The following is a 25,184-nucleotide window of genomic DNA, read 5'->3' on the forward strand; positions in this document are numbered from 1 at the left end:
TTACTATTTTAATAGCTAGTACCATCATGCTAAGCCTGTTAGCAAGGATAAAGATTTACAATTGTGCAATTAATCTATGTTTCCCCAAGTGAATTATAAAAATCTCAAGTTCAATGAATTTATAGCTCTTGCCTGGAACAAGGATAAAGATGAGGGTTGTGTGGTCAAAATTTTTGGAAATATTCAGATAAACAAATAAATTTGTGATTTCTGAGAATATTTCATGTACCCCAGAAATTTTTAAATAAATCAATTTGTCTTAATATATCTTTTAAGTATTTAGCCATATTTATTTTATTTTACTGAGTGTTTTATGGCACTATTGTATGAGGGAGTTCAATCCGGGAACTATATCCATAGAAAACTGATTAGAATTGCTATAGAACAGTGGCTCTCAAGTTTTTTGCAGTATATGGAGCATTTCCACTGTAACCTCATTTCATTGCCTATACAAAAAAGATCTCTTCAAAGTTTATAGAACTAAAGGCCTACAACAAAAAGTTAGCAAGATCTCAAATTAACAATCTAACATGACACCTAGAAGAACTAGAAAAACAAGAATAAACTAACCCCAAAGATAGCAGAAGAAATGAAGTAACTAATATCAGAGCAGAATTAAATGAACCTGAGATCCAAAAATCCATACAAAGAATGAACAAAACCAAACGTGTATACTTTAAAAGGATAAACAGGTATGAAAGATCACTAGTTCAATAACAAAGGAAAAAAGGATGATCTAAATAAGCACAATCAGAAATGACAAAGATAACATTATCAGTGATCCCACAGGTATACAAAAGATCCTCAGAAACTAATACAAACATCTCAATGCACACAAACTAGAAAATGCAGAGGAAATACATAAATTCCTGGAAACACACAACCTCCCAAGACTGAGACAGAAAGAAAGTGAAACCCTGAACAGAACAATAAACACTAAGTTATGAAATTCAACCAATAATAAAAAGCCTACCTTTTTTTTTTTTTTGATACAGAGTCTCACTCTGTCGTCGAGGCTGGAGTGCAGGGGCATGATCTCGGCTCACTGCCAGCTCCACCTCCTGGGTTCACGCCATTCTCCTGCCTCAGCCTCCCAAGTAGCTGGGACTACAGGTGCTCACCATCATGCCTGGCTAATTGTTTGTATTTTTAGTAGAGATGGGGTTTCACCGTGTTAGCCAGGATGGTCTCAATCTCCTGACCTCGTGATCCACCCGCCTCGGCCTCCCAAAGTGCTGGGATTACAGGCGTGAGCCACCATGCCTGGCCAAAAAGTCTACCAATTTAAAAAAAGCCCCGGACCAGATGGATTTGCAGCTGAATTATAGTAGATGTACAAAGAAGAACTTGTATCCTACTGAAACTATTCAAAAAATCAGGCAGGTGGGAACTCCTTTCATAACTCATTCTGTGAAGCCAGAACCACCCTGATACCAAAACCTGGCAAAAACACAATGAAAATAGAAAACCACAGGCCAATAAGCCTGATGAACATATATGCAAAAATCCTCAACAAAATTCCAACACATCAAATCCAGCAGCAAATCAAAAAGTTAATTCACCATGAGCAAGCAGTTTTATTCCTGGGATGCAAGGTTGGTTCAACATATGCAGATCAATAAGCATGATTCACTACATAAACAGAAATAAAAACAAAAACCATATGATCATCTCAATAAACATGGAAAAAGCCTTTGATAAAATCCAATATCCTTCTTGATAAAAAACCCTCAACAAACTAGGCATAGAAGGAACAGAGCTCAAAGTAAGAGTCATCTATGACAAACCCATAGCCAACATCATACTGAATGGGCAAAAGCTGGAAGCATTCCCCTTAAGAACAGGAACAAGACAAAGATGCCCACACTCATCATTCCCATTCAAAGAAGTACTGGAAGTCCTAGCCAGAGAAATCAGGAGAAGAGAAAGAAATGAACGGCATCCAAATAGGAAAAGAGGAAATCAAATTATCTCTCTTTGCTAATGATATGATTCTGTAAATAGAAAACCCTAAAGACTTCACCAGAAGACTCCTAGACCTGATAAACCTCTGTAAGGTTTTGGATACAAAATCAACATAGAAAAATCAGTGCCATTTCTATATAACAATAACATTCAAGCTGAGAGCCAAGTCAAGAACATAATCCCACTTACAATATCCATACACAAAATAAAATACGTAGGAATATATCTAACCAAGGAAGTGAATGAACTACAAAATACTGCTGAAAGAAATCACATATGACACAAACAAATGGAAAAACTTCCATGTGCATGGACTGGAAGAATCAATATCATTAAAATGTCCATACTGCCCAAAGCAATCTATGGACTCAACTCTGTATATATCAAACTACCAAGGTCATTTTTCATAGAAATACAACAAAAACCATTCTAAAATTCATATGGAACCAAAAAAGAGCCCAGATAACCAAAGCAATCCTAAGCATAAAGAACAAAGCTCGAGGGATCACCATTACTTAACTTCAAACTATACTACAAGTCTTCAGTAACCAAAACAACATGGTACTAGTACAGAAACAGATGCAGAGACCAATGTAACAAAATAGAGGACACTGAAATAAAGCCACACACCTACAGGCATCTGATCTTTGACAGTCAAGAAAAGAAACTGGGAAAGGATTCCCTATCCAATAAATGGTGCTGGAATAGCTTGCTAGCCATATGTGGAAGAATGAAATTAGATCCCTACCTTTCACCATATACAAAAATTAACTTAAGATTGATTAGATAATTAAATGTATGACCTCATACTATATAAGAATCCTAGAAGAAAACCTAGGAAATGTCCTTCTGGACATTGGCCTTGATAAAAAATTTATGATTAAGTCCTCAAAAATAAATGCAGCAATAACAAAAATTGACAAGTGCGGCCTAATTAAACCAAAGAGCTTCTGCACAGCAAAAAAAAAAAAAAAAAAAAAAAAAAAAACTATGAACAAAGTAAACAGACAGCCTACAGAATGGGAGAAAATATTTGCAAACTATGCTATGCATTTAACAATGGACTAATAAGCAGAATCTATGAAGAACTTAAAATCAACTAGATAAAAACAAGTCCATTAAAAAGCATTCAAATGACATGAACAATCATTTCTCAAAAGCAGACATACAAGCAGTCAACAAACATGAAAAAATGCTCAATGTCACTAATCAAAGAGATGCAGATCAAAACCACAATGAGATAGCATCTCACACCAGTCAGAATGGCTCTTGTTAAAAAGTCAGAAAATAACACATGCTGTGAGGTTGTGCAGAAAAGGGAATGCTTATACACTGCTGGTGGGAATGCAAATTAATTCAACCACTGTGGAAAACAGTCAGGAGATTTCTTAAAAACTGAGAACTATCATTCAACCCATTGATCCCATTTATGGGTATATACCCAAAGGAAAATAAATTGTTTTGCCAAAAAGACACATGCACTTGTATGTTCATCACAGCACTACTTACAATAGCAAAGACATGGAATCAACCTAGGAACTCATCAATGATGGATTGAATAAAGAAAATGTAGTATATATACACCATGGAAAACTATACAGCCATAAAAAAGACTGAAATCACACCTTTTGCAGCAGCATAGTTGTAGCTGGAAGACATTACTGTAAGTGAATTAACTCAGGAATAGAAAACCAAATACCACATATTCTCATATGTAAGTGGGAGTAAAGTATTAGGTACACATGGACATAAAGAGAGGAATAATAAACACTGGGGACTAATAGAAGGGCAAGGAGCAAGGGTTGAAAAACTACTTCTTGTGTACTGTTGCTTACCACCTGGGTGATGGGGATCATTCATACCCCAAATCTTAGCATCATGCAATATACCCATGTAACAACCCTGCACATATGCCCCCTGAATCTAAAATAAAAGCTGAAATTATTAAAGAAAAAAGCTTCTAAAAAAATTCACCAAGAGTAGTTTCTCCTTTAGAGATAATTTGGGAGGACCAAATAAGGTAATGTTTATTACAGTACTTAACATAGGACACTATATTAATATAAACTTTAAAAATTAAACTTTTAAAGATAATTGTATATTAATATGCAGTTGTAAGAAATAATGGAGAGGTCCCATGTCTCTTTTACCCAGTTTCCTCCAATGATAGTATTTCACAAAAATTTAATACAATGTTACAACCAAAATGTTGACATCAATACAGTCAAGATTAATGTAAAATTTTTAAGTTGTAGGAAGTGTTACATATGCCATATATAAATAACTGGACATAAAGTACTATTACATGTTCAAATGTATCCTTTCTAGAATGCTTGACATTTAGGCATTAGGTCAAAATAATCTAGATATCAAAACTAGGCAGAGATACTGAAGTAAAACCATTTACAGACTGATCCCTCATGAATGTAAATGCCAACATTTAAAAATAGTAAATGAAATCCAGGAATATGTAAAAATACATCATCACAATTAAGAAGTATTTATTCTGGAATGTAAGGTTAGTTTGCCATTTGAAAATCAATGCAATTCACTATATTAATAGAACAAAGGAGAAAGATCATAATAATCTTGATAAGCACAGGAAAAGTATTTGATAAAATTCAATACCTATTCATGATAGAAACTCTTAGCAAACTAGTTTATTGAAGGGAACTTTATTAATATGTATGAAAGTTTTATTAAAAACCTGGGGAAAACTTTATGCTAACTGGTGAATTATTGAAAGCTTTCCCTAAGAATCAAGAAACAGAAAATAATGCCAGTCACAACTTCTACTTATCTTTATACTAGAGCTTCTAGTCAGTACAGTAATAAGGAAAGAGAAGTAAAAGGCATAAGAACTAGAAAGGAAGGAATTAAAATGTCCTTATTTGCTGATATGGTTTGGATGTTTGTCCCCTCCAACTCATATTGAAATGTAATCCCCATGTTGGTGGTGGGGCCTCGTGGGAGGTGTTTGGGTCATGGAGGCAGATCCCTCTTACATGGCTTGGTGCCCTCCCCATGGTAAGAAGTGAGTTCTTGCTCTGTTAGTTCACATGAGAGCTAGTTGTTTAAAGGAGCCTGGGTCCTCCTCTTCTCTCTCTCTTTCTCCCTCTCTCACCATGTGATATGGCATCTCCCCCTTTACCTTCTGCCATGATTTGAAGCTTCCTGAGGCCTCACCAGGTGCAGATGCCAGCACCATACTTCTCACATAGCCTGAAGAACCTTGGGCCAAAATAAACCTTTTTTCTTTATAAATTACTCAGTCTTAGGTATTCCTTTATAGCAATGCAAAGAGACTAACATATTTCCAGATGACATGATTGGGATGCAGAAAATTCAAAATTTACAAACTGTTGGCATTAATAAGTGAATTTAGCACTTATTGCTGGATATAAGGTCGATGTATATAATAGTCAATCATATATATACCAGAAAATGAAATTTTAAAATAAGATTACCACATACAAAGGAGAAAAAGAAATACTTAAATCTAAAGGAAGATGTAGAAGACCACTACTATGAAAACTACAAAACATTTTTCATAAGAAATAGAGAAGACCTAAATAAATGGAGGGATAGATCGTATTAATGGATTGGAAAACAATATTATAAAGAAATAAATTCAGCCTAAATGTATCTATGAGTTAAATGAGATTCTAACTAGAATTTCAGCCCCCACTGTTTTTTTTTTTTTTCCCTTGAGTCAGGGTATAAGCTGATTTTGCGATTTATATGGAAAGATAGACAAGTCCATCTTAAAGAACAAAGCTGGGCAATTTGCACTACTAAATAATAATATTGACAGCCAGAGCTGCTTAAAGCAGTGAGATATCTGTGCAAGTATAGACAAACAGTAATAAAATAGAACATGGTCCAGAAACAGCCTATATATTATACTGTCACATATACAAAATTACAATACCTTTTCCACCGGAATGGCTAAAATGAAAAAGAGAGACAATATCAAGCATCATTGAGGATGGCCAAAACTGGAACTCCTACGTACTGCTGGTGAGAAGGGAAATTGTTAACAACTACTTTGGAAAACTGGAAGTAACTACTAAGGCTGCATATCCTATGTCACAGGAATTCCACTTCTAAGCACAGTCGAACAGATCTGCGTACCTATGTCCATTAAAAGACATACACAAGAATGTTCATAGCAGCACTATTCACATTAGTCCCAAACTTGAAACAACCCAAATATCCATCTAAAGCAGAATAAATTGAAGTACATTCATGCATTGGAATATTGTTATACAGCAATAAAAGCGGAAGAATTATAACTGTATGCAACAATATGAAATATTCTCAGATTCGTAATGTTGAATAAAAGGAGCCAAATACAAAAGAATATAGGTTTGAATCCATTTATTTTAAGTTTGAAAAAAGGCAAAACTAGTCTATAACGTTACAAATCTGGACAGTTGGGCTGAGATTATAGCATCTTGAAGTGGGTATAGGAAGGCTTCTGGGGTCCTGGTAACGTATGTTACTTGGTCGAGATACTCTTTACAAGGATGTGTTCCCTTTGTGAAATTCATTGAGTCACATGCTTATGTTTTGTGCACTTTTCTGTATGCATGTTAGACTTAAATAAAAAGTTTTAAAAATTACCAAATTGTTCAGATTATCATCATCCAGCTTTTCCTTTGGCAACTCTTGCTTTTAACTATGGTGACAGTATTTATGTCTGATGCTTTTTTACAGACTCTCCCATGTAAATGGAACTACTCTTTCGCTGTCTTACATAATTTGGCTCCTTGCTTGCATCAAAGAACCACTTTGAAAGCCAAAAATTTAATAACTTTCAGCTTTGGGATAAGTTTAAGAGAATAATTGAATTAAATTGAGGGAATTTGAGAGAAAATTAGCTTTCCCCAGCATGATGTGGGCTGCAAAAAAGAACTAGGCAGAGACCATGATGAGGAAACCAGAAATTCTTTGCTAATTCCATTTGGAATTCTGAGTGAGAATCACCCAGTTTTCTGCAGCAAAACTGAGTAGAACATTCATGTAATAGGGCAACGTCTTGAAAGTTACTGATGTTATTTAATAGTATCTTTGTCAAAACATAGTAATCTAGGTCAAAGTCTGAGGCCTGAGACAAGACTGAGAAAAGAGAAGTCACAGGGTATCATTGAAAATATATTTGCTAGAAATGACGCAGGGCTCAAAGTGGGTACACTAAGCTTTCTGGCTAGGAATTATCCGCTGGCCACAGTAACCTCATCAGAGAATATACAGGAAATGAGATGCATTTTGGTGAATCAGGGAGTTTCTTTGTTTTGCTGAAATTTTGTGATAATCTCTTCACATTCTCTTTCACTTTTACTATTTTTAGATAGCTTTAAAATGCAAAGATGGCCTTCATGATATCTGATACCCTGGAAGAAAAGGCAGGGTACAGGACAGCTAAGGAAACATCCCAGAAAACTGGCTATGACTTAACTTCCTACTGTGTTTTCCTAAATGGCTAGAGGGATGGGGATGGAGGATATTTCCCCATCATATAACATCATCATTTCTATAAACATGGTATGCTTTCATCATTTAGTTAGAAGTGACTTCTCATAGCAAATATAAATTGTACTTCACAGAGTTGTGGTGAAAATTAGTTATCTGTAACTTAGCATTCAATAAATATTAGGTGCTATTAGTAGTAGTAGTACACACATTAATATCCCTTCCTAGCAAGTAACAAGATATAGTGATAGGTCAATTACAGTTATTCTTATCCAATACTGCATTAATAGTGAGTATTCCTTATCCATTAGAAACGGAGATATGAAAGTGGTCTAATCAATTTGGAATTCTTTCAGGATGGGGGAAGGAGAATGGAATTATCTTGCTAGTACCTGTTGGCCCTGGTATTCAGGTTTAGAGCTACCCTGTTGGAATGGCTTTGAGTCCTTCAGTACCACCTTGAAGATTAGATCTATGTGGTGGTGTCAGAAAGAAGCTGACAATTGGTCCCTTTGGCTGCAAATAGCATTACAAAAACAAAGCACAAGATCTGTCAATGGAGAGGCTTGTATAAGATTTTTCAAGCACTTACAAAGTGGAAATCTTTTTAAAACTTGTTTCAGAGGAGTTCCACAGAAGAATGAATTCTAGTACAATCCTGAGGGTTCTTTGCCTAATTTAAGAATAATAAATACTCAGTAAGAAAAGGAATTGGATTTCTAAATATCAATATTGCTCAATTTAGAGGCATTAGATAAACTGAGGTGAAAAAAAAGATGTTAGTGTTAATATTACAATACTTTTTATAAACTTTCATTTTTTATGTTATAAAATTTAAAGGAACTTTTAAATTAATTCTAAGGCTTCTGATCTGTCTTCTTTAGAATACTACAGTTTAAAATGATTCTAGCAGCTTCTAAAGAAAAACAGATCACCTATCAAACCCAAACTCCCATATGAAATACTTTGCCCGATATAGGAGAGAATTCTTTTGAGAAATGACATGTCTGTGTATAAAGGATTATATAAATTTCTGTGTTGGTTAATTTTAATAACAACAGTATGATAATACTCACAAAATCTTATGAAAAGAATATCCTTTTGACTTTTTGCTAAATAATGACAATAGTAATCACTGATTAGAAATTTTCACATAAACACAATTCCAACTTGTATATCAATACTGTGCTGTTTGTCAAGGCTTAATTCTTCTTTTTATAAGGCACTGTCTTTACAAACAAAGTAATTCAAATTAACCAACCATGTCCTCCAAACATAAATAGAAATGATACTAACTATTGATTAAAATAAAAAGCACTTAAAAATAGCATTGATTCTTACCAACTCCAGAGGTTATTGATTCTGCATCAATGTCACTAGCTCTTTTTCTTGCCACTTCAGCTAGTGCCAATTCACCTTTATCTAGTGCAAGGTAATGAATATCCTGAGGAAATAAAGCAAAATAAAAGATTGATTCAAAATGAATCTTGCTCAAATTACAAAGAGGATTTTGAAAGAAACTTATTGTTCAGATTACAAAATAGAAAGTTTGTAAATATTCTTTTCTGTATTTTAAGTTTCTTAGTTTTCTAGTATAAGCAAATTTTTCTGAATTGGAGATCACAGCTATAACTAAAGGCAAGTATTTAAATAAATTATTTTAAGCTGTGAGGGAAAATACAAGTTTTTAATAAAGTCTTTGACATACTCAGTTTTGTCAGGGAATAAAAAATGTTAATTGCTATTTTTCTTTTGTAAGACATTAATATCTGAGGGTGTGTCTTCAGATTTTAATTGCATGTTATGCTAAGCATGATACAAGGGATACTAAACAGATTCGTTGCTGTGTCTGGCATATATTTGTTATTATTAATATTACTAGTATTATGAAATAAAATAATTAGTACCAACTAAGTGCTGGGCACTGTTTTGGAGTATGGCGATCAATTATAATACCGTATCTCAAAAAGCTGTATGCCCAGTGGGGAGAGAGACCACTGTAAACCAATAGTTAATTACAAAAAAGTATGATAGATTTTATAGCACATATGTGCAGGATGCTGTGGAACCAAAGAGGAGGAACTGATCTCTGATGGTAGTCTTGAAGGGTGAATAAGAGTTACTATAAGAGGGGGAAAATGGAGAAAAGGTGACAGGGAATGAATGATGTCTGGTGCAGATATGCAGAGAAGCCTGAGAAAACACAACTCTCAGACAATGGCAGATCTTTCGATATGGAAGGAGTGTTGGATGTGTAGGAGAAAGCAGTGAAAAGTAATACTGAACAAGTGGGGTCACTAAAAAGGATTTAGATCTCTTTTTGCTATGCAGAATGATTGTTGGAATGAAAATTTTATTGAAATAAAAATGGGGAAAGAATATGAACAACCACTTACAGTGAAGAAATAGATATAAATGGCTTATAATCATTAAAAGATATGTGACCTTATGTAAATAAATGCAAGCTGAAAAATGTAATTTCAAATTGGATAAATCTTTAAAAGTAAATAATAATTACAGGTTGCAAAGTTTTGGGGAAATAGGCATGTAACACTTACTGGGAATATAATTGGTTAAGACTTTATTTATTTTTTGAGACAGAGCCTCACTCTGTTGCCAGGCTGGAGTGCAGTGGCATGATCTCGGCTCACTGAAACCTCTGCCTTCCCAGTTCAAGTGATTCTCTTGCCTCTGTCTCTTGAGTAACCGGGATTACAGGCATGCACCACCATGCCTGGCTAGCTTTTGTATTTTTAGTAGAGACGGGGTTTCACCATGTTGATCAGGCTGGTCTTGAACTCCTGACCTTGTGATCTGCCCGCCTCGGCCTCCGAAAGTGCTGGGATTACAGGTATGAGCCACTGCACTAGCCAAGGGTCAGTAAGCTATGGCCCATGGGCCAAATCTAGCCTGCTTTTGATACAGTCCTCAAATTAAGAACGGTTTTTACATTTTTAACGGTTGGAAGAACTGTGCTCAATCACTGCTATTGAACACTGAGTGGCTTTGAAATTAGCTTTTGCTGCAAATTTGAAACGGTTTCAAGCTAAAGTTACAAAGTAAAACAGTGCTTATATGTGAAACTTATATGTGAAACATAATGTGATAAAGTCATTTCAATGAGAACATTGTTTGAATTGCAAGTAATGTCAGGCTGCATCACATACTTCCTGCACTGTCGAAAGTTTTTTTTTTTTTAAATCATCTCCATTCCTACACAAATTTTCAGCAATATATTTTCTGATTTCAAATTACAGCAGTGTTTTTCAGACCTTGATGCAAGTGCAAAGGAAATTTACATATTCCAAAATCCATTTAACTGTGCAATTGAGGAACTTTAATTGGAAGTGATTTGCAATGTAATGACATGCTAAAAGGCATTCTAGCCTTTTAGCTAATAGAATTCTAAAAATGCCTGCCAGTCTGTTGAATATACTCAATTAAAAGCATATACTCATGGATTGATATCAGTATTTGGCAGTACTTATATATGTGGAAAGACATTTTCAAAGGTGAAATATGTAAAATCTCATTGTAGATAAGCATTAACAGATGAACGTTAGCTAAAGATTTTGATAGGAAACACCAGCTTTCAAACCCAATTAAGTGAAATGTTACCTCCTCTGAAAAGGATTCCATTCTTCACATATGTAGAGCTATATCACAAAAATTGTACTCTTTTAATTTCATCAATAAAGATTTATGGAAATTTTCTGTCTTGTTATATAAGTACCTACATAATAACTTCAGTTTTGCCTCTTGGCTCACAAATCTCTAATATTTGCTATCTGGCCCTTTGTAAAAAAGTTTGCTGTACCTGTATTTTAACAATATATCATAATTTAAAATATACTTTTGGTAAATCTTCCTAAGGAAATGATGGGACAGTATCCAAGATTGGTAATTAAAGCACTGTTTATAACAGTGAAAAACTGGAGGCAACTTAAATGTACAATCAAAATAATATGTGGTTTTTAATTTTTAATCCAAGAATAGCATGATACTTTAATAATAGATTCTTATATTCAGAGAAGAATTTGGTAAGTTGAAAATATATACTTTTTTCAACTTTGCAAATATTTAAGATTTTTACATTTATGCTCTTAAGAATAGTCTGTGACTCTGTTTACTTGAACTGCCGTTGGCTGGTATCAAGATTACACTGGTCTTATAAAATGAGCTAGGTGGCTTTCCCTGTTTTCTGTTCTTTGATGAAATTTGTATTTATTATTGAAAGCAAAAAATATGCAGTACATTTGAGAAGATATTACCAACCATTACTAAAGAACATAAATGAACATCTGATTAAAATACAGACATACACATGCTTATATCTAGGAAGACCATACATTTATAAAAATTTCAATTCTGACCCCATATATTCTGTAAAACTCAGTGGAGTTCTAATCAAAATCCCCTCAACTTGATAAATTGATCTTAAAATTAATATGTCAAAACAAATGGTGAAGAATATCTAAAACTTATTCTAGTTAATTTTAAAACTATAGAACACTGATATACAGCCATATAAACAAACAAAAAAAAAAACATACCCATATATAGATGGTTCTATTTGTGGTACCATTATGAGTACTTTATGTTTAGAAGTAAGTGTGGGCTATAAGATCTGTGGTCAAATTATTTCTGGAACGTTTTCTGTCTCTCATTTTTGCATTCTTCCTTAATTCTCTGATTTCTCCCCTGTATTTAAAAAAATAGTTCTAGGGAATTGGGGTCATTGATTTGAAGAGGGCAAATTAAAACATAAAAATAAAAGAGATCATGCTTTACTTTGCCCAGGCTAGATTCAAACTCCTGGGCTCAAGTGAACCTTCTGCTTCAGTCTCCTGAGTAGGTGGGACTAGAGGTGCTAGCTAAGAGGGCAAACATTAATAGTTCTTAAATTGATATTATATCTCCCCCATGAAAGTTTTAATTTCATAATCTGTTTGGAAACATGCTATGCAGTCCATTTATTTGCTGATTCACCTGTGGACCTCCTCATTATTCATATATTTGAATGTGGACTTAAGCAAAATGCATTCAAGAGTATATCTCTATAATTCCATGCCCCTCAGTCTGACAGAGTTAATTAAGCTTTAGAATCTGGTGAAAGACATATCTAGTATCTATATCACCTCTCAAGTGGCTATCTTCTGACTTTGTTTAATAATTTTTGATAGATTTAGCCTAGGAATTTAGTTTAAATGTTGGATTTACACAATTAAATGCTATAGTGTGAATGTCCCACCAAAACACATGTTGAAACTTAATTGCCAGTGCAATGGCATTGGAAGGTGGGGCCCTTAAGAGAGGATTAGGTCATGAAGGCTCTGCCATCATGAATAGATTAATGCTGTTATCACAGGAGTGGGTTAGTTATCAAAAGAATGGGTTTGTTGTAAAAGTGAGTTTGGCCCAATTTCGTTTCTCTGTCTCATGTGTTTACTCTGCCTTCCACCCTTCACCATGGGATCACTCTTACCAGATCCCAGCACCAAGCTCTTGGACTTCCCAGCCTCTAGAGCTGTTAACTGAATAAATCTGTTTTCTTTATAAGTTACCCAGTCTGTGGTATGCTGTTGTAGCAGCAGAAAATGGATTAAGACAACAAATATCTGGGAAATGATCATAGTCTAAATGAATCAAGAAAATAAAACCCACTTGGCTGTATATTTCATTTTTATGTCCTTTACCTGGGTAGGCTAGCACATACAGGAATAATGGACATGGAGTAAGCTCATCGAGACTAATGCTAAGGTACTGTTAAGTCTAAATATACTGAAGAAATTGCAAGCAAGTGGCCCACAAGCAGGGTAGTCATACTCATTGTAACATTAGTTTTAATGAACAGATATTAGCTAATCAAAAATCATTCCACAAATAACTATGCAACGTTTACTGTGTGCCAGATACAGAGATGAATTTTCCATGAAGCTAATGAAGCTTAAGCTTCATTACCTCTTACTTGTAGAAGTCCTTTGTGGTATCTAATTTTGTATCTGAAAATTTAAATTCTTTTTCTTAAAAAAAAATTCCTCAAATTGTATCAGCTTCAGGCCCTGTAAAAGATGGATGTACCCCTGGCCAGATGCCTAGCTATCATGGTTCTAACAGACTAGTGGACTATGTTACTATATGTTACTTGTTTAGAATCACTTGTCTGGAAGACCCAACTATATGCTGTGCATACGAGGCTCACTTCACCTCTGAGGACACACAGACTCAAAGTAAATGGATGGAAAAAGATATTCCATTCAAATAGAAACGGAAAGATTGGAGATAGCTATACTTCCATCAGACAAGATATACTTTTAGTAAAAAGGCTGGGCATGGTGGCTCACACCTGTAATCCCAGCACTTTGGGAGGCCGAGGTGGGTGGATCACGAGGTCAGGAGATCAAGACCATCCTGGCTAACATGGTGAAACCCCGCTATGAAAAGAGAAAAAGAAGGTCATCTTATAGTGATAAAGGGTTCAGTTCATCAAGAAGTTATAACAATGGTAAATATATTTGCACTAAACATTGGAGCCCATGAATATATGAAGCAAATATTAGTAAGTTTGAAGGGAGAGAGAGATTGCAATACAATAATAGTAGACTTCATTACCCCCACTTTCAACACTGGATCATCTAAAGAAGAGAAAATCAATGAGGAGACATCAATTTAAACTACAATTAAAAAAAGGGACCTAACAGATATTTTACAGCATTAGCATCCAACAGAAACAGAATATAAATTGTTTTCCAGTGTACGTTGAACATTCTTCAGAACATATTATATGCTGGGCCACAAAACAAGTCTCAACAAATTTAGGAAGACTGAAATCATGTATTTTCTGACCACAACGGCATGAAACTACAAATCAGTAAGAGGAACAATCTTGGAAAAGTCACAAATATGTATAAATGAACCATCTTTCTGAACAACCAATTGGCCAAAGATGAAATTTATAAATACCTTGTGACAAACAAAAATGAAAACACAATATACCAAAACATATAAGATGCAGCAAAAGTAGTCCTAAGAGAGTATATGGTAAAAAGTGCCTACTTCAGAAAAGAATATCTCAAATAAACAATCTAACATTACACCTCAAGGAACTAGAAAAAGAAGAATAAGCCCAAACTTGGAAGGAAATAATAAAGAGAAAAAAGAAACAAATTAGATACTAGAAAAATAATAGAAGAGATCAAGAAAACTAAAAGTTGGTTTTTGAAAAGATAAACAAAACTGACTAACCTTTCAGTAGACTAACAAAGAGAAAAAGAGAAGATTCAAATAAAATCAGAAATAAAAGAGGAGACATTATAAGTGTATACCACAGAAATACAAATAATCACAACATACTACTAGTACTATGAACAACTATATACCAATAACTTGGATAACCTAGAAGAAATGAATGAGCTCAAAGAAACATGCAGTCTACTAAGAATAAGTCAGGAAAAAAAGAAATAGAAAATCTGAATAGACCAATAATGAGTAAGGAGACTGAATAAATAATCAGATAAGCCTAGGATCTGATGGTTTCACTGCTGAATTATATCAAATACTGAAAGAAAAAGTAAAAGCAATCCTTTTCAAGCCCTTCCAACAAACTCACTGTGAGGCCAGCATTACCCTGATACCAGCCAGACAGAGACACTACAATAAAAGAAAATTACAGCCCAATGTCCCTGATGAACATAGATGCAAAAATACTCAACAAAATACCATCAAACCAAATTCAATGGCACATTAAAAAAGATGATTCACCATGATGAAGTGGTATTTATCCCAGAAATTCAAGTATGGTTCAACATATATAAATCAATGTGTGATACACTGTATTAACAAGATAAAGGATAAAAACTGCATGACCATCTCAATAGATGTAGAAAAAGCATCTGACAAAATTCAACATCTAGTCACGATAAAAACTAAAAAAAATATGGAAGGAATATACCTCAACACAAGAAAGGCCATAATATGATAAGCCCACAGCTAACATCATACTCATTTGTTAAAAGTTGAAAATTTTTCCTCTAAGATCAGGAATAAGACAAGGATATCTACTCTTATCACTTGTATTCAACACAGTACTGGAAATCCCAGCCAGTGCAATTATACATGGAAAAGAAATTAAAAGTATCCTTATAGGAAAGGAAAATGTGAAATTCTGTTTGCTGATGACACAATCTTACAGAAAAAACAAAAAATTGTTCGAACTGATAAGTTTGTAGGTTGCAAAACCAACATGTGGTTGATTTGGCAGCTTATAAAATCAGTAAAGTTGCAGGTTATAAAATCAACATACAAAAATCAGTACTCGTTCAATACACTAACAATGAATTATCCAAAAAATAAATTAAGAAAACAATTCCATTTATACTAGCACCAAAAAAGAAAACACATAGGAGCAAATTTAACCAAACAGATGAAAAACCTATACACTGAAAATTATAAAACATTGATGAAAGAAATTAAAGAAGACACAAATAAATGGAAAGATATTGACTGGGCGCAGTGGCTCACACCTGTAATCCCAGCACTTTGGGACACTGAGGCGGGTGGGTCATGAGGTCAGGAGTTCAAGACTAGCCTGGCCAAGATGGTGAAACCCCGTCTCTACTAAAAATACAAAAATTAGCTGGGTGCAGTGGCAGGCGCCTGTAATCCCAGCTACTCGGGAGGATGAGGCAGGAAAATCATTTGATCGGTGGGTGGAGGTTGCAGTGAGCCGAGATCACTCCACTGCACTCCAGCCTGGGCAACAGAGTGAGACTCTGTCTCAATACATACATACATACATACACACACACACACACACACACACACACACACACACACACACACACACACAGAGTTAAAAATAAATAAATGGAAAGATATCCCATATTCATGGATTAGTAGAAACAATAGTGTTAAAATGTTCATACTACCCAAAGTAATTTACTAATTAAATGCAATTCCTATCAAAATTCCAATGTCTTTTTTTTAGCAAAAGAGAAAAAACAGTCCTAAAATTAATATGGAACCAGATAATACCCTAGAGAGCCAACAATCTTGCATAAAAGGAACAAAGCTGGAGGCAACACAGTAACTTCAAAATATATTATAAAGCTGTTGAAACAAAGCAGCATGGTACTGGTATAAAAACAGACACTCTGAAGAATGGTACAGGATAGAAAGCCCAGATATAAATCCAAGTATTTATGGTCAGCTGCTTTTCAACAAAGTGGCCAAGAACATGCAATGAGGAAAGAACAATTTATTGTCCTTTCCAATGTATTTAATAAATGGTGTTGGGGAAAACTGGATATTCATGTGCAGAATAATAAAATTGGACCCTTACATCAAACCACATATAAAAATCAACTCAATGTCAGTCCCTCCTGTAGCCCCTCTGCCAGCAACTCCGGCGCCACCTCCGGCCGGCGTCTCAGGCCGGCAGGAGCCAGGCGCTGACGGGCGCGGCAGGGGCGGCCGAGCGCTCCTGCCGCTCCGGCGTCTGCGCTTCCCCACTGGGCTGGCCCATGGCGCCTGGGCGCTCTGAGATTGCCACTACTGCTCCAAGGGCACACGCAGAGGGATTTGGAATTCCTGGAGAGTTGCCTTTGTGAGAAGCTGGAAATATTTCTTTCAATTCCATCTCTTAGTTTTCCATAGGAACATCAAGAAATCATGAACAACTTTGGTAATGAAGAATTTGACTGCCACTTCCTCGATGAAGGTTTTACTGCCAAGGGCATTCTGGACCAAAAAATTAATGAAGTTTCTTTTTCTGATGATAAGGATGCCTTCTATGTGGCAGACCTGGGAGACATTCTAAAGAAACATCTGAGGTGGTTAAATGCTCTCTCTCGTGTCACCCCCTTTTATGCAGTCAAATGTAATGATAGCAAAGCCATCATGAAGACCCTTGCTGCTGTGGGGACAGGATTTGACTGTGCTAGCAAGACTGAAATACAGTTGGTGCAGAGTCTGAGGGTGCCTCCAGAGAGGATTATCTATGCAAATCCTTGTAAACAAGTATCTCAAACTAAGTATGCTGCTAATAATGGAGTCCAGATGATGACTTTTGATAGTGAAGTTGAGTTGATGAAAGTTGCCAGAGCACATCCAAAAGCAAAGTTGGTTTTGCGGATTGCCACTGATGATTCCAAAGCAGTCTGTCGTCTCAGTGTTAAATTCGGTGCCACGCTCAGAAATAGCAGGCTCCTTTTGGAAAGGGCAAAAGAGGTGAATATCGATGTTGTTGGTGTCAGCTTCCACGTAGGAAGCGGCTGTACCGATCCTGAGACCTTCGTGCAGGCAATCTCTGATACCCGCTGTGTTTTTGACATGGGGGCTGAGGTTGGTTTCAGCATGTATCTGCTTGATATTGGCGGTGGCTTTCCTGGATCTGAGGATGTGAAGCTTAAATTTGAAGAGATCACCAGCATAATCAACCCAGCGTTGGACAGATATTTTCTGTCAGACTCTGGAGTGAGAATCATAGCTAAGCCTGGCAGATACTATGTTGCATCAGCTTTCACACTTGCAGTTAATATCATCTCCAAGAAAATTGTATTAAAGGAACAGACTGGCTCTGATGATGAAGATGAGTCGAGTGAACAGACCTTTATGTATTATGTGAATTATGGTGTCTATGGATCATTTAATTGCATACTGTATGATCACGCACATGTAAAGCCCCTTCTGCAAAAGAGACCTAAACCAGATAAGAAGTATTATTCATCCAGCATATGGGGACCAATATGTGATGGCCTTGATCGGATTGTTGAGCGCTATGACCTGCCCGAAATGCATGTGGGTGATTGGATGCTCTTTGAAAACATGGGCGCTTACACTGTTGCTGCTGCCTCTACGTTCAATGGCTTCCAGAGGCCAGTGATCTACTATGTGATGTCAGGGCCTGCGTGGCAACTCATGCAGCAATTCCAGAACCCCGACTTCCCACCCGAAGTAGAGGAACAGGACACCAGCACCCTGCCTGTGTCTTGTGCCTGGGAGAGTGGGATGAAATGCCACCCAGCAGCCTGTGCTTCAGCTGGTATTAATGTGTAGATATCACCCTAGTAGCTGTTAACTACAAGTTTAGCTTAAATTAAGGGATTTGGGGGGACCATGTAACTTAATTACTGCTAGTTTTGAAATGTCTTTGTAAGAGTAGGGTTGGCACGATGCAGCCATATGGAAGACTAGGATATGGGTCACACTTATCTGTGTTCCTATGGAAACTATTTGAATATTTGTTTTACATGGATTTTTATTCACTCTTCAGACACGCTACTCAAGAGTGCCCCTCAGCTGCTGAACAAGCGTTTGTAGCTTGTATAATGGCAGAATGGGCCAAAAGCTTAGTGTTGTGACCTGTTTTTAAAATAAAGTATCTTGAAATAATTAGGCAAAAAAAAAAAAAAAATCAACTCAAAATGGATAAAAGATATTATGTTAAGCACAAGATGTGAAACTTGTGGAGGAGGGAAAAGCTCCTCGACATTTGCCTGGGCAATGATTTATTGGCTAGGACTCCAAAAGCACAAGCAGTAAAAGCAAAAATAGATAAATGAGACTGCAATGAATGAAAAAGATTATGGACAGCAAAAGAAAGAAGTAACAGTGAAGAGATAAACCATGTGTTAGGAGAAGATATTTACAAACCATACATCTGATAAGGGGCCAATATCCAAAATATATAAAGAATTCAAACAACTCAATAGTAAGAAAACTCAATTAAAGTATCTGAGCAGACATTTCTCAAAATAAGAGAGATAGATGGTATGAGATAGAGATAGATGATAGACAGAGATAGATAGATGGTAAATGTATCTGAGCAGACATTTCTCAAAATAAGAGAGAGAGATGCCAACAGATATATGAAAAACACTCAACATCTCTAGTCACCAAGGAAATGCAAATTTAAACCACAGTGAGATATCACCTCATGCCTGTTAGAATAGCTACTAATGTCAAAAAAGAGAAAAAGAATAAGTGTTGGTGAGGATATGAGGAGAAGGGAACCTGTGTATACTGCTGCTGGGAATGCAAATTAGTACAGCCATTTTGGAAAATAGCATGGAGGTTTCTTAAAAAAACTAAAAATACCATATGATCTAGCAATCGCACTTCTGGGTATATATTCAAAGGAATTGAAATTGATACGTCAAGCAGACGTTGGTACTCCCATATATTTCAAGATTTTTCACAATAGCCAAGTTATGGAGCAACCTAAGTGTCTATCAGTGGATGAATCGATAAAGGCAATGTGGTATATCTGCACAATGAGATATTATATACAGCCTTTAAAAATAAGAAAAGTTTTTCATTTGTGACAATATGGATGGAACTAGAGGACATTATGCCAAGTGAAAGAAGCCAGGTACAGAAAGATGGATACTGTATGATCTCACTTGTTATATATGGAATTTTTAAAAAGTTGATTTCAGAGAAACAGGAAGGTGATGACAGAGGCTGGAGGTTATGGTGGTGGGGAAAGGGAAGATGTTGATCAAAACATACAAAGTTTCAGCTAGACTGTAGGAATAAGTTTAGTGATCTTTAACACTATATGATGACCACCGTTAATAACAATGTATTGTATATTTCAAAATAGATTTTTATTTTTTATCTTTTTATTTTATTTTGTGAAACAGGATCTCACTCTGTCACCCAGGCTGCAGTACAGTGGCACAACCATGGCTCACTGCAACCTCGACCTCCAGGGCTCAGGTGATCCTCCCATCTCAGCCTCCCAAGTAGTAGGACTACAAGCACATGCCACCCCACTTGGTTAGTTTTTTATTTATTTATTTATTTATTTATTTATTTATTTATTTTAGAGACAAATTTGTCATGTTGCCCAGGCTGGTTTCAAACTCCTGGGCTCAAGTAATCCTCCCACCTCAGCCTCCCAAAGTGATGGGATTACAGGTATAAGTCACTGCTCCTGGCCTTCAAAAAAGATTTTTAATGTTATGATCACAAAAAATAAATTGGTAAGGTAACAATATGTTAATTAGCTCAAGGGAATCTTTCTGCAATGTATACATAGATCAGAACGTCACATTGTACCCCACAAATATACACACATCACATTGTACCCCATAAATATACACAATTGTTATCTGTCAATTAAAAATGTAAAAGAATCATGCATCTTGGAGAAAGGCACAATAAAACATTGTAAGATGTTTAGTGTTTTTTATTTGTTGGCCCTTTTTTGGAGTCACTGTATAAAATTAAAATGTCATATCACAAGTCTAAATGGACAATATACATAATTGATTTGAAAAGTGTCATATTGACAATTTTCAACTTGTACTTCAACCCAACCAGTGTTACTTAGTTGATAGATGGTTAAGTTATAAAAGTGTTACTAACTTGGAATCAAGTTTTCAGAAAGATATTCAGAAGAATGAACACCACTTAGTTTCTGTCATTCTCAATGACAATTTTATAATTTATCATTTGCCAATTTGACTTATATTAGCATCATCATTTAGCACTATTAAATGAAATTGGCTTCCAGTCAACAAAAGATGACAAACTGACAGTCTTTGGACATGATCCAGATTTCAAAATTTACACATATTCTGCCTATACATGTAAAATCTAAAATAAAAAACTTGCTGTTCCTAGGACTTCATTACCTTTCACAGAAGACTTTTGAATGTGCTACCAGAATGAATATGCAAATTTACAGCAAAAAAGTTTTAAAACTAAAAAAATATTGAATGGAGTTTCATCTTAAATCATACTTTGGATCAGTTATTGACAGATAATTATAAGTACTGTAACATATTGATATTGTTATAACCTTTTCTAATTTGTGAAATGTTCCTAAGATTGATAGGTTTCTATGAGATATGGAAGCACTAACAAAGACATGCAACAGCTTATACATATTTGTAATTACTGTGTTCTTGTCCTGTATGATGCTTTGATTAGTTCAAATCCATTGATAATTGAACATTTTTATTCATATTCTACAGTTTTACAGGTTTAAACCTTGGTCAAAGTTGCCTTCAACACATTCAAATTCATGCTATTTCACCTAAACATAAATGTGTAAAATATTGATACAATCCTCTTTGTGCTTATTTTAAAATGACACTTCCCTTTGGACAAATCTGATTAACTGCTTTAAGAACTGGGGAAAAATATTGTTTCTAATACTGTGTTTATATTTTAGAAGCATCATATTTTGTAGCTTTGAGGAGAATGAATGTAACTTTCAAGATAAGGAAGTATGTTAAATAACTTATCTCAGAGTTACATTAATAGAAATAAAAATTTTAGTAATCAATTGCTAACGTCCATATAAATGTTCCACAGTCTTTTTTATATTAGGTCAGAACAATGAATCATCACTTTAAAAGTGAAAAATATATGGAAAGAATCGATATTTTATTTTACCAAATTAAGAATTTGTCTTGTCATATATTCTCATGTTAGAATAGGCTTGTAGGAATTACATGTTTTTGAAGGTTTTGTAGAACTCATAAGTAAAAACAAGTGCTTCCTTTCAGGAGTTCTATTTTTGACTACTTTTTGAATTTTCTCTGTGGGGTTACTGAACTAATTTTTTTTTATTTCTTATGTCAATTTTAGCCATTTATATTTTTCTGGAAATTATTCACAGTGGGAAGGACGCTTTCAAGATGGCTAACCAGAGGCACCAGCACTCACCTCCTCCACAAAGAAGGACCAGAATATCAAGTAGATAATCACATACTGAATACAGCATTTAAGAGAGAACACTAGAATTCAGAGGGAAGTGACAGGGAACCTCTGAGTCACAGAAGCAGAGGGAAGAAAAGTTGCCAGCCAGCCAGGATTGGCACAGAGCCAGGAGAAACTCACCAGTGAAGGGAAAAGGTTAAAGTGAGAGGTCTATAGCAGTCTACTCTCCCATGATGGACTCCTACAGTCTTAGCCACAGGAGAGCTCCTCAGTCCTTATGGACCCTGAGACTAGTATAGGGACTTCTTGGAGTCCATGCAGTGGCATTGTTCCAGACAGGTAGTTTGCACTGCAAACCACATCCCCCAAGACTCAAGCAGCTGTAGCATGACATCATTTTGAGAGCCCAGTCACAACAAATGATATCCTTCCCTGGGGCACAACAGCTCCTGAATGTCCACATCACTGGAGCTTTGCTGACATTTCCCCCAATATCAGCCCAGAGGGCTGTAGTACTGAGGCACTGGCTAGACTCAGTGGTATACCCAGGTTTGCAGCACTCTAGCCCACATACTGTCCTGCACCTGGGAAATGGGCAGTGATGTGTAATGGGGAGGCTGCCTGTGGGACAATGGGAGCCAGAACCAAAGTGTGTGCTCACCAGAGCCTGAGAGCCAACTTCCTGGGTCCACTGTCACTGATAGCAGCCCTTCCTTGCTCCCAGCAGCAAAGCCAATGTGCACTTGCACATACCTTTGAGCAGCCCAGAAACCAGCCAACCTGGGCACCATCCTAAGGCCTAAGGACAGGCCCACCCTACCCACTGCTGCATGAGTGCACTGTCCAGGGCCCTGACGATTGATCTGCTTGTCTGCCACAGCCTGTGGTTGAGTGAAATATTAAGGAGCTTCAGGACAGGCCTACCTGGCCACCACTGCTGGTGCCCACATGTACCACTGAGGGGCCTCTGAATAGGTCTCCCCTGGTCACTGGCATCTGAGTATACTATCTGGGGTCCTGGGGACTGACTCATCCCATCACCGTCACTGGTGCCTACATGCACCATTGTGGTGGGGGGAAAGAGGGACTTGAAAACAGGCCTGCCCTGCCCATTGCCAGTGACTGCATGTACCATAAAGAAACCTGAAGATAGGTCTGTTCTGCCCACTGCCACTGCTTCCACTGCCCAAGCACACCATTTGGGGACGTGGGGATCAACCCATCCCACCCACCAACACTAGCACCTGCACATGCCTTTTGAGAGCATGACATCAGACCCACCCAGCCTGCTGCCAGTACTGCCGCCAACATCAACATACATGTGCCACCTGGGAGACAGTAAACTGGCTTGCCGAGACTGCCACAACCACTGGTGCCAGAATGTACTGCTTAGGGGCCTCTAGGTTGTCCCAACACTGCTACCGTCATTGCTAAGATCATACATGCTGCCCAAGGACCCACCCACCCACCAACCACTGCCACTGCTAGTCCCTGAACAAGCAACCGGGAGGTCCAAGGGTCAGCCTGCATGCACTTACCACCAGTGCCTGCATATGTGGTGCACATCCAGCCCACTACCACCACTATTGCTGCCTGAAGACCAGCCCTCCTGACATCCCCATCCTCAGCAAAGCCTCACTATAGCTCTCGCTAACAACTGCAGCCCAAGCAACTGAGGAATTAACAGGCACCACTAATTCTGATGACAGCCAATGAAATCATATGATGACTACATGAGTGTGCCCAACCAGAATCAAAGCCAAATCAACCTACCCAACCAACACTATAGGTACATCTTTAGGAAAATGTCTTACCCTATGAAAACCAATCTATAAAACTGGAAGAAACAACTGTTACACCAGATATCAACAGAAAGACACAAGAAACATGAAAAGGCAAGGAAACATGATACTGCCAAAAGAACATAATAATTCTCCAGCAATAGATTCCAATGAAAAAGAAATCTGTAAAATGCCTGAAAAAGGATTCAAAATAATAATATTAAAGAAGCTAAATGGGATACAGATAAAAATTTTAAAACAATCAGAAACACAATTCATGATCTGAATGAGAAATTCAACAGAGACATCATTTTAAAAATTCTGAAACTGAAGAATTTAATGAATGAAATAAAAAATACAACTGAGGGTTTAAACAACAGATTAGATCAAATACAAGAAATAATCTAAGAACTGGAAGACAGTTTTGACACCATAAATCTACCAAATATTTGAATTTTCAGAGTCCCAGAAGGAGACAATATGGGCAAAGATATAGAAAACCTACTTAACAAAATAATAGCTGAATACTTCCCAATTTTTTTTTTTTTTTTTTTGAGATGGAGTCTCACTCTGTCACCCAGGCTGGAGTGCCGTGGCGGGATCTCAGTTCACTGCAAGCTCCGCCTCCCGGGTTTACGCCATTCTCCTGCCTCAGCCTCCCGAGTAGCTGGGACTACAGGCACCCACCACCTCGCCCAGCTAATTTTTTGTATTTTTTAGTAGAGACGGGGTTTCACCGTGTTAGCCAGGATAGTCTCGATCTCCTGACCTCATGATCCACCCGTCTCAGCCTCCCAAAGTGCTGGGATTACAGGCTTGAGCCACTGCGCCCGGCCAATACTTCCCAAATCTTACAAGAGACATGGACATTCAGATACAGGAATCTCAAAAGGTTCTTAAATAGATACAATCCAAAAAGGTTTTCAAGCCACGTTATAGTCACTGTTAAGAGTCAAAGAAAGAATTCTAAAAACAGCAAAAGTGTCAAGTCACATATAAGGGAATCCCATCAGACTAACACTGGATTTTTCTTTTTACAAGACAGGAGAGAATAGGATGATACATTCAAACTACTGGAAGAAAAAAAACACTGTCGGCCAAGACTACTGTACTCAGAAAAGCTTCTTTTCAAAAATGAAGGCAAAATAAAGAAATAAAGTGTTTCCCAGATAAGCAAAAACTGAGAGAATTCATCACCACTAGATTGGTCCTACAAGAAATATTTAAGGAAGTCCTAGATCTGGAAGCAAAAGGATGATACCTACCATCATGAAAACACATAAACTATAA

General features: G+C 36.6%; 1 protein-coding gene and 1 pseudogene across 13 annotated transcripts in view; one reads left to right on the top strand and one right to left on the bottom strand.

Annotated features, from left to right (window-relative positions):
* WDPCP (WD repeat containing planar cell polarity effector) overlaps nt 1–25,184 on the bottom strand; it is a 479,815-nt gene that overhangs the window by 134,684 nt on the left and 319,947 nt on the right. For 9 of the 12 annotated variants that reach the window (XR_002516673.2, XM_021924873.2, XM_021924877.2 and 6 more), the window contains one exon: nt 8,782–8,884. Coding sequence is in view for 10 of the 12 variants with exons in the window: in XM_021924873.2 (XP_021780565.1) it covers nt 8,782–8,884 (103 nt within the window). In the remaining 2 variants the exon portion in view is untranslated. Of the gene's footprint in view, nt 1–6,330; nt 8,114–8,781; nt 8,885–25,184 lie in introns of those variants that run through there. The other 3 variants (XR_002516674.2, XM_021924879.2, XM_021924881.2) reach the window with 3 other exon arrangements.
* LOC101018743 lies at nt 16,823–18,853 on the top strand (annotated as a pseudogene). The gene has a single exon (XR_162272.5). The product of XR_162272.5 is annotated as an ornithine decarboxylase pseudogene (transcript).

The sequence above is a fragment of the Papio anubis genome, chromosome 14 (genome assembly GCF_008728515.1).
Source record: "Papio anubis isolate 15944 chromosome 14, Panubis1.0, whole genome shotgun sequence".
NCBI classification, from domain to species: domain Eukaryota; kingdom Metazoa; phylum Chordata; class Mammalia; order Primates; family Cercopithecidae; genus Papio; species Papio anubis.